Consider the following 11,227-nt stretch of genomic DNA (forward strand, 5'->3'; position numbering starts at 1 on the left):
ATTTGATCGTAATTAAAGGAATCCAGTTCGTATCCCAAATTAAGAATTTTTAAGTGTAGAAAGGAATGGAAATAACCCAGATGTATAGAATTTATGCAAATATTTTTATAGTTTAAAATTGAGTAATTTTAAGGACTAAACCTCCCAAGTGAATCGTTAATTCCGCAGACAAAAACGCTTTAGTAAAATCAATCTTGCATTTCGGGGAACTGCTTTCCAGGGACAATTTATTCTCATTTGAAATAGGAAAATCATCACTAAGCGCGATTTACTTAAAACAGTATATCGCTTCAGATAGTATCAGTGTATTTTAAAGATATATTAGCATTTTTTTTAGTTCTTTGGGCTTTTTATGACTTTTTTTCTAAAAGTCGTTGTTTCGACATCCGACTGTAGTTGGTCTCCAGCGCGTTATTTTATTTTTTCGAACAGAAACGTCCCCTCTTCCGAAACCATCCTGTCTCTTTGGTCCGCTAATTAGAGTACTTAAGAACTAATTATGGATAAATTATCTTGGGTTAAATGGTGTTTTTCTAAAGCCCCTAAGGAAGATATTAAGGGCGATTTGGCGTCTCTGACAGCACATCGGTGGGCGAATCTTAAAGTTAAGGTCTCCAGGCTCTGAGAAAGTATTATTAAGAGATTACATTTCGTCCAGCTTCATCAGGCTCTCTTCTTTTTCTTATCTCTCCTGTATTTAAATATTATCTCCCTGGTATCAACCAGCTTTTTCCGATGGCATCTTTTGCGTGTGCGTGTGTCTCTTTCCACCAGGGTTCACTCAGACTTCAAAAAGATTGAAAGATGAGCTGTGTGACAGTGTTTACCAGAGGAAACTGTCTGTGCTCGTGCGGTGATGGAGAAAGCCTTCAGCAGTGACTGGTCTTCTGAATACCGGAAGGTTATGACATGAATAAGCTACAAGCGTATTTTTGCCTAATATTTGCATAAATATCGTTGCCTTTGACAGCGTCTGTTAAAGATGTTAATAAAAAGAAAAGAGTTATCGAAAAATGATGTTCACTCAAGCAACTACAAGGCTGAGTGAATATAAATACAAATTAACTGTGTGCGTTGTTTTTACTTATTGTTTTAAACACAAGTAGACTAAAAGTAACATTGACCATAAATACATCTAATGTATAAAAAAATTGAGTTTATCATACTCTCATAAATGTCTGAATCTTTTGTTTTTATGAAGGTCAAGCTCAGTATAGTGAAGTATAGAAGATATTTAAAGTGGCCAACCAAAAGGAAAACATGGATGTCACGAAACTGTAGAGCCACCATCAAATTTTTGACAAAGGATGAGAATAAACCAAAAGTTATTTGAGGACATGAAAGCTGTATATGGGGATGATGCCTTTCTGAATACTCTATAAAATTTTGGTCTAAGTAGTTCAAATGGGGTTGAGAATTCAAAGATTGCCCTCGTGCGTAGCACAGTTGGTAGGATCGCCATCCTCCTCACACTGGGTGGAAAAGACCTAAGTTCGAGTTCAGTCAATGACGGGAGGAATTTTTATGGGCCTTTTTCACAACGTGATTGAGTTAGTTGTGCTCAGGTGAGGGTAGCATGGTTTTTCATCCAGAAAAACCAAAACTCGACCTCAGAACACACGCAATTTACAAACAGTATACACGGAGCAATATGGTCTTAGTCGCTGATGCTCCTAAAACTTCACTACTATCTACCTACCAAAGAAGATGAGCCCTGCATGTGACGACGAACAGAACTGACAATTCCAAAAATGGCCAAAAATTGAAGATCTATTTATACAAGTAGATATATTAAAGTGTCTGAAATTGATATAGAATGTAATATTTTTGACGATTTTTATCAACCATCCTCCATGAACACTTGGCTCTTTCAAAGATCCATTCTCGCTGGTTGCCAAGAATTATCACACCTGTTCAGAAAGAAACAAACAGTGCGACGCTCAAATTTGTGAGGAAAGTTTGCATATGCATGATGCAGATATGCAGGGATTTCTTTAAAAATCTTTAAACCCTGGTGATGAAAAGTGAATTCATCGCTGGGACATGGAAAGAAAACAGTTGTCCATGCAATGGAAACAGTATGAGTTGCCACCACTGAAAAAAATTAGGAATTCGGGAAGATAATGGACACTATTTTTGAGATATGGAAGGAATTCTAATAAACTACATACCAACTAAAAGCAATCATTAGTAATACCTACGCTGCTGTTCCAAAAATTTTAACGGGGCCGTAAAGGAACACCTAAGAGGGAAATTGACAGGAGGTGCTTACTTCTTTATGATAATGCTCCTGCACACACAAGTCCCATTAAGCATTTGATGCTGTGAGAGAGTGCCAATTTCATGAGTCAAATCACCCGCTCTACAACCTAGACCTGCTCCTCAAAAATTATTTCCTCTTCAGAAATTTGAAAAAACACTTGTGCGGTGGGCACCTCTTTTCAAGTGACAACGATCTCAAAGAAGTTGTAAGTGGTTTTTTTTTTTGGAGACCAAAACAAAGACTTCTTTTTTCTGGCGTTTTCTTTGTCCTTGGAGGGCCTGTGTTGAACTCAAGGAGATACATATAAAGTTTTACTTGAGTAGTTTTGGAAATTTACGCGGAGTAATTAAGTGAAACATCCTGATAGATGAGGCACAACTTTGCGTTACTGCTTCTACCTTCCGCTTCGTTTCTGCTTTCGGTGTTTTCAGATTAAAAAAAACCGAAAGCAGTTTAGGAAAACCGAAATTATATGAAATAGTATTTTCTCTTTATTATTATTATTTCTTTCTTCATCTAACGGTTTCTTTCCATCCCGCTATGGATAGTGGTACCAAGTGCTTGGGTGATTGTTATGTTCGGTTACTGGTATTGATCGAGGACCTCTCTGACTGTCTTACAGATGTTCACGATTCCGACTTTCTGGAGTTCTTTGTACGTGTTCTTTTGGAAGCCTATTGCTACTAAGCTCTTCTGTAGCCTGTTTGACAACATGCTACAGACATCATGACATCATCCCGATCATCGTGACAACATGTTGACACGATGATCGGGATGGTCGTTACTTGTTCCATATGCCACATCTCTTTGATCTCCTGTCTTAGGTCTGTGTATTTCTTGATCTTTTCCTAGTAGGTTGCTGGTGTTGGGCACCGCTATGACAGTCATGAAAGTAGCCATTTCGTTTTGTGGATGAGGGTTATGCCCGGTCTATTGTGCGGGATTGTGACCGCAGTCTATACTTGGACCATGCCCGGTCTGTATGGCATGGTCCCAGTATAGATTGTGAGTATGGCCTGAGGTTCGTACTAGTAATACGGTACACTCTCTTTGATGAATTGGTATTTTTGCCTCCGTCTGAGGAAATTAGTGGCCCCCTGCCCCCAATTTCCTCAGATCTTTGTAGTTCAGCAGTAGTGGCACTACCAACTGTTACAATTACAATGGCGCCTGGTCTGAGGTACCCTAAAGTTTCTTTTTTATTAAAAAAGGAAAAAAAATAGATTTTTAGTCGATCTTGTACTACGAAATACAACTCTCTAATGAAAAATGTAATTTATAAATACTGTATTTTTATACATGTTATTTCCAAAAAATAAAACTTTTTATTAATTCGAATAAAAACCGTTACAAACATAATATAAACAAGAAAAATTTGGTATTCATCACTTTCATTTTCATGTTTATAAAACCGCTACGCGGGCAAAATTTCACATTAAGGCATGTTTTGTCAAATAAGTATATAAATAAAGTAATTAATTAATTAACTTATAAATAAATAAGTAAATGGTTGAGAAGATAAACCATTTTTAATAAATAATAATAGCACCAGAGGACCCAAAAGACGATGCCGGACTCAGAAACAGTCCAGCACATCACCGCGGGATTTGATACCACGTTGGAAAAACCCATAAAAATTCCTGGTGTCTGACAGGATTCGAACCCACGCCTCTTCAATGCGGTGTGGAAGAGGTGTGGGTTCGAATCCTGTCTATACTATCTTCTAGGGCTTCTAATAATCGGGAAACCTAAGCACTAGTGCAAGTCTTTCTTATTGAGATAGGGAATATCACGGAATATTTTTAATTCAATTTGGGCATTAAAAGTGTTATAACATAGCGCGCTGTAGGTCTTTCTCTCTTTTTTTTTGGGGGGGGGGTTTGCCTTCTTAGCTACTGGCATCACCGGTAGTTGAGCCAATTGGAAAGTATTCAGACTGTTGAATAATCCTGTTATGGAGATTGGTGAGCGCTTTGCTGATAAATGAGAGGCAGTATTTCATTTGGTAGCGAGTTAGAACCAGTTGGTTTTCAGATATCCATCGTGATTGTTGAGAAATTCAACACCTTGTACATCCACGGTTGAACGTCCAAATTTATGTCCGAAACTGGTGTTTATCCAAACTTTAAAATTTTAAGTTTTTTTTTGGTGGGAGGGAAACTCTGTTGCCATCCATCCCGAGATTACCCTCGTACTTTCCTTAGGGCTACCAATTCTATAGTTGGTTTTATTTTATTTTATTTTTTCGAATTTGAGTAGTTGAGTAGAAAAAGCTTCTACTCAAAATCGACAAACTTCCCCACCACTGTTTTCACAGACAGTACATTTATTATTAGTTATTCGCACATATTTTTGCTTTGGGTTGTTGTGGAATACCCATTTCTCGCTCTGTTTAAATAAGCATCAGTCGGTTCTGAATTACCAGATGGCTTGCATGCGCTACATTGTCTTCTCGATTTGCTTGGCGACTAGGAAACTCCTCAAATTTATATCTACTTAGCGTCATAGAGGATGCTATGAAATTGCATTTCGAGCACTTTTCTCTGTCGGGAATAGAGTGGGAGGGTGAGAGGGAGGGAAATGAAAGAAGAGGGAAAGATCACAAGACGTGAAAACGTTCATTGCTCTTCTCCTCGGAAGGACCTTCTGAAAACATTTCGGAAGCCAATTACTTGTTAGGTGGGACGTCTGCACTTCAAGATACGGAAGGGACATTTATTTCATTTGGACGGGACGTGTAGCATAGCAGAAAGAGAAATTAATGGCTCGGCTTTCTTGCTTTCTTTTCCTGCTACGGCGTCATCCGTAATATAGACAGCAATTGAGTTTACGACGCTAGCTGTCCAGAAGTGCAGTAGTTTTTCCTGGTTGTTACAAGAACTCGCGGTATCCCATAATAAGTCTCCGCAGTGAACGTAACAGAGGGGTGATTAATGTCGACCTTTGTGATCGTGGTGGCGAACTAACATTCAGAATCGTGGCTCGATTCCTTGGGACCAGAAAACTACTCTTAATGGTAGCACGTGAGATGGAGGCCCATTGTTGGTAATCTAAGTATGTGGAGGCAGGGACAGGCAGGATGTGGCCATATCTCATTTCCCCGCGTCTTCCTTCGCTATATTCGCAATCATTAAAACCCGAGTGAAATTTAAACCGCTCTTTTAAATAACAGTAATTAAGTCCCTGAGAGGGTGAAATAGAAGAACTGCATCGAGTTGCAGATATTTATTTAAACTTGAGAAGAAAGTAAAAGTTTGGAAATGTTTTAGTTCTGCGCTCACGCACGCTGATCGTCTTCCCTTAAATTTGAATAGAATACGATCTTTAACTGCAGTAAGATGGAGTTTCTCATTGCGAGATGAAGTTGTGTGGGTTGTTAAGGTATGAGAGTTGCTCTGGATCGCAGACTTTGGGTGTTGGGAGCCACAATGTTTAGAGGGGTTCTTGTTTACTTATCAAATCCGCAAAACTAAATAAAAACTAGGAAAGACAATAGACAGAGAGAGACACAGAGGATTAGTTTTCTTATTGGCTTATATTAACTTATATTAACTACTAGGGGCAAGAATATTCTAAACCTGCGCATCACCTACGAACCAGATGACATCAGAGGGCTCACGATACAGGAACCATTGGCAGGGAGTGTTCATACAGTCTTGGAAGACGAGAGAGAGGTAGCAGTTGTTAAAGGCAAAGTAATGGTTTTAATTTTAGGAAAGGCACCTCTTATAGTTTAAGGTATTGCGTGGTCTCTGCCAAATGGGGAGCAGCACACAGAGGGAAAATATATTAGAGTTGTGGAATATCACAATGAAATCTTTAGATGGATTTCAGGGCAGGAGACGGTGGGTAGATTAATGGTTACTGTTCAGATTGGTACTGAGGTAACTGTTATTTTTGATTTTCTTAAATGACACCGACGAAGAGGTACACGATGCGATGTAAAAATTTGCAGATGATGTCACGATCGGAAGAGTAGTTAATGGTCAGTGTGTCGAGCAGCTCTTTCTCAGGGCAACATGGATAGGCTTCAGAGATATGCGGTGAAGTGGTAGCTACGTTTTAATGCAACAAAATGCGAGGTTTTACACTTGGGAAGTAGTAACCCCAGGATAACTTATACAGTTAGCTGGTGAAGTTGAGTATGAAAAAGTAGACAGAGGAAGAGATTTGGAGTTACAATACAAGCAAATATGGAGTTCTCTGTGCAGTGCAGACATATATGGCCATGTGGGGCTCATGGTGTCTTGTTGATGATTTATCGACTATAATCCCATTAAATCAATTAGATGATTGCTTATAATCCCACTGGATAAGGCAATTGGAAGACCGCACTTTGAATATTGTGTCCAAGTATGGAGTACATCGTGCTTCTTGAAACGCACTTGGTGTGATCGCCAAGTGGCTGTACATACGAGGAAAGACTTTGAAGTGGTGGGCTACGGAGCTTAGAATCCAATTTCCTTAGAGGGGGACCTAATTGAGGTCTATAAGGCTCTGAGATTAGATAGCAAAATGTATGAGTTCGAAATTTTTACAGTTATAAATGAATCCAGAAGTAGAGTTGGGACTTTAAATAATTCTATTTCTCCCCAAAAAAACCGGTTTTTCATCCATTAAAACAGGAAACCAGACCATACGTGCATACACTTTACATATATAATATATTAATATTGACACCGCAAAGCTATAGTTGCTGTCGCGAAAAAAATAAACAATAACAGTTTAATTACAATGAAGGAGGATCATATGGACTGTGTTCTGAGCTAATGGGAATAGGACTACGATAAAACAAAAAAAAAAAAAAAAAAATACTCGTTTAATTTTTTTGGGTTATACGAGAACTGTGTAAAGAATTTTTAAGCAGACTTTTAAATAATTAAATTAGATAATTTAATTATAATTATAATTATATAATTAATCAAATTTATTCTTAACTATAAATATCAATTTACTGTGGTCAATAGTGAAATTATACTTGTTAGGAATATCAGTTATACTTTGGATTCATTCGTATGACAAATGGTGAAAGCCCTAAATCAACTCAATCATTTCCAGCCACTGATTCCATTCATCAGTGCAGACATCATTAATTATTGATCACCGAACTGACTCTGACCACTTCGTGCGGCAAATCAGTGATGAGAATAGAGAGCGGCAATTAATGCAGTTGAGATATGCACTTCTACACTTTCTCTGCATTGACACCACAGTGGTTTTTCGTAGGTTAGTGTTTATTTCTTTGAACTTTCGCACGAGAAGTTTATAGACACGTGTGTCGGAATAATAAGCGATGTCTCCATTGTCCAGTAAAGAGATGAGAATGTGGCGCAAGAGTTGTTCTTTGCCTTTCACCAGAATCAACGCTACCTGCATCCACAATAGAGGCCTCCCCCCTTAAACCTTGTTTGGCGAATTCACAAGTCATTCTTTGTTTCGCGTTATTTTCTACAACTGCACGGATGGGGAATAGCAAGTAGATTGTCTGTGCTGCCATAGCCGTGCGGGGCCATGATAAAGGAATGGCTTAAAATGTGCTGGCAGCCGTCTTCATTCTTTTTTGTTTTCTACTAGCGGAGCTATAAGCTGCGGGTTATAACCTTTTGGGACACGCATAAAACTTCGGGAACATTTTAGGACTTTTGCGTTTTAGGGTTGTGTCTGGAGGTGGAATGCCCATAATTATTCCTCTGGCTACTAGATTGCTTCCTTTCGATGTTCAGCGCTAAGCATAGTGCAAATTGGGTGCGGCGAGAAGGAAAATATCTAGTTTAACTTAACTAGGGTTATCCGCACTGGTATTTGAGAATTACGTTGCAACCATAAATATATATATGAAATATCAAGAAATATATGTATTCAACTGATGATATTCTCATGTCCCTTGTAGAGGGTATTATCATAAGACTTGATTACATTGAATTTAATCCACACCGTCTGGAAAGGGTCTTGGTTATTTGGACTTCCCTCCTGGAAACTCACATCCATTAAACTAGGAAACCGACCATAGAATATATGTAGTTTAAAGGGAGAATATACTGGCTAGCACCTCATAGCTTTAATTTCTTTGTTATAAAAAAACAAAACTAACAATTTTAACAACGGTATGAGTTTAGAAAAGAAATATATCAATTTTCATGAATCATAATCATGAGATCGTACAATTCTCCAATGAGGGGCTAATCTGCATAATTCATACGCTTAATAGGGAGGATATGATCTTCCCCCGCAGATAATAAAACAGCTGTGTCAACGGTCTTGGTGTTTATATGGCTCATTATCAGACTTTGTAGTAATAAATTTCATTGCTGTATTAGAGAAGGTCTTACAAAATTGAAAGATCTTATAGAAGGTCAGTTAACCATAATGCGTCTCTCCAAAGATCTGGCATGCCGGACAAACTGAAGAATATCTTCCCTTTGAAGAACTTTTGTCCACCACTTGAGCCTTATTTTAAAGGGAATTATTGTCGATGAATTTGAATTCAGAGCTTATGACAATTCTGAAAAAGCCTCATATAGGGTTTAAGGACTTCGTCCCTGTATCTCTCAGCAGCCAAGATGCTTTCCTCAAAGATGAGACGATCACCTTGATTGTTAATAATGATTTTTGATCAGGCCACCACCACGAGAGTGAGCACTTTCCCTGATGTTTTAAATATGAGAGCAAGTTCCGCGTTTCCTCTAAGTGAAAACATGTCGAGGACCAATTTAAAAAGAATGAACTTTGATTTATCCGAAAAGAGAAAGAATATTGTTCTTATCTGCATCAAATCTGATGAGCTTGCCTTTTGAAGGAGATGATCGGAGCATTCCTGTGACTGCTGAGAGAGAGAGAGAGAGAGAGAGAGAGAGAGAGAGAGAGAGAGAGAGAGAGAGAGAGAGAGAGCTGTGTGATCATTTTCCTATTGTTCATTGCGCTTGGAAGTAAATAGAGCTCGTCATCCGGGAATGTTACAACTGTTGGATGAAGTTTGACTCGGCTTTGAGATAATTCACCCGATGCTATTGCCATTCTTAACGCAGCATTCCTCAGCTTGCGGCAGTCCTGCTAAAGTCAACACTCCGAATCTTCCAGAGAAGAATGTTTCATTCTATACAAAGAAAAAATTCCTTGTTAGAATAGAAAGAGGTGGTGTCTGTTATAGTGTACAATTTTACAGCTTGTCTGATTGTGTGTTACGAACTTTAAATCATATTCCGACGTGCCATCACAGTAGTACAGTGATTATAAATACCGTCCGTCACACACCAGGTGGAAAAGACCTAAGTTCGAATCCCATCAATGATTCGAGGAATTTTTATATATTTTTTAAGTATATTTAGTATTATATAATGACAGTCCTGTCCAAAAAGTCCGATCCAATTCCGCTTAGAATTTTAACAAACTTCAACCTGGACTACTGTTGCGTGTAATCCATTCCAATGATCTGTAACACATTGTCCGGAAGTAAACTTCATGAGATCTTGCCTTGTGTTACTTCCCAAAATTATTTATTTGTGATCCCTGGTTCTTCATTCTTTTGCCAGTAAAAATATGCTTTTCTCTTTCATTTTATTGATTCCCTCCAGGACCTTATATCTCAGGTCCCTCCTAAGATGACTAGTGGCCAAGCTTTGCAGCCGCACTTTTTTTAAGCTGCTTCACATGGACATCGATTAGCACCCTCTCATCAGTCTGGTTGTCCATTTCTGAATCATTTTGAGAAGTTCTAAGTCGTTTTTCAACTATGGCCTTCAGACTTTAACAAAATATTCTAAGTGAGGTATAACCATCGTCTTATACAAACGGATGATGACATTGTTTTCCATACTTGCGAAGGTCCTGTATATAAACAAGATACCATGTGCCTTCCTAGCCGCTTGTTTACACTGTGTAGAAAATGTCATGTCTGAATGAACGGTGAACGGTAGTCCCTAAACCATTTTCGCTCTTGACCACTCTTAACACTGTTCCCCTATCTTTTAACTAATTCCTAGGATTTATGTTCTCAGGTATAAAATCTTATATTTAAAAGTCTTAAACCTTAGTTGACATTTTCCAGACCATTTGTGCAACCGATCTAAGATATTTTTCACAACGTAGTTGAGTTAGTTGGTCTCAGGTGAGGATTACATGGTATTTTCTCCTGGTGTTAAATTTCCTGTAAAAATTTAAGCAAATACGTTTAAAAATAAATAAGATATTGTTGCTGTGTTCAGGAAAAAAACACTGTTGGTTGATGTTCAAATTTATTCTTCAGTTTTAAGTGTTAAAACATTTTTATAGAAACATACTGTTTAACTATAGAAGAATGGTACCTCCAGTTAATACAATGGTATTTTTCTTTACAGGTCATCAGATAGCTGCTTTGAAAGCAGCAATGAACATCGTCGTTGATACTTTCTCTGTTGGGCAGCCTCGTCTTCCATTGATCCCATTGACGGAATGTCAACAAAAGTCTCTCAAAGAGGATTTGAAAATCTTGGGTGCAGCTGAATGGAATAAATAGAAACAATTTGCACTGGCCACTCGTTTAAATGAGAAAATGTAATTCCAGTTTCAGCATGAAAATGAAGCGTTTCTATGTCGCTGTTTGTTTTCTCATTAAAATATTCGACAAATCAAAGACTGTAATTCAATTTTTGTTGAACGGTGCAGTCTACCAGTAGCATGTAGTGTGCCATCTGCACTCTTTCAGAAAAAGAGAAATGTATGGTTTCAAAGCTCACGATTTACATAACAATGAGAGGAATTATCATTTTAAGAGACTAAAAGATAGATTTTCTGATAATTTATTAATTTAGATCGCCAGGTGTCTCAAAGCAATGGAATCCATAATTTATGTATCCATTGGAGACTTGATAGCGATCATCTGTGGCCATGGCTGTGTAGTGATTATATACTTTTTATTATATTCGTTTGATGGTACATTCAAATCTTGTATCCTTGCTTTGAATCTCGAAGCCTTGTTACCCTGGCCAC

At 38.0% G+C, this 11,227-nt stretch overlaps 1 protein-coding gene across 1 annotated transcript in view; it reads left to right on the plus strand.

Moving 5' to 3' along the window:
- Positions 1 to 10,871, plus strand: part of LOC150080585 (N-acetylneuraminate lyase-like) — a 51,598-nt gene extending 40,727 nt beyond the window's left edge. The window contains exon 11 of the mRNA XM_090381356.1: positions 10,597 to 10,871. Within this exon, the coding sequence (XP_090237482.1) occupies positions 10,597 to 10,754 (158 nt within the window). The 3' untranslated portion in view covers positions 10,755 to 10,871. The remainder of the gene's footprint in view (positions 1 to 10,596) is intronic.
- Positions 10,872 to 11,227: the final 356 nt, after the last annotated feature.

The sequence above is a fragment of the Mastigoproctus giganteus genome, chromosome 9, assembly GCF_048544385.1.
Source record: "Mastigoproctus giganteus isolate SK-2022 chromosome 9, ASM4854438v1, whole genome shotgun sequence".
In the NCBI taxonomy this organism is placed as follows: domain Eukaryota; kingdom Metazoa; phylum Arthropoda; class Arachnida; order Uropygi; family Thelyphonidae; genus Mastigoproctus; species Mastigoproctus giganteus.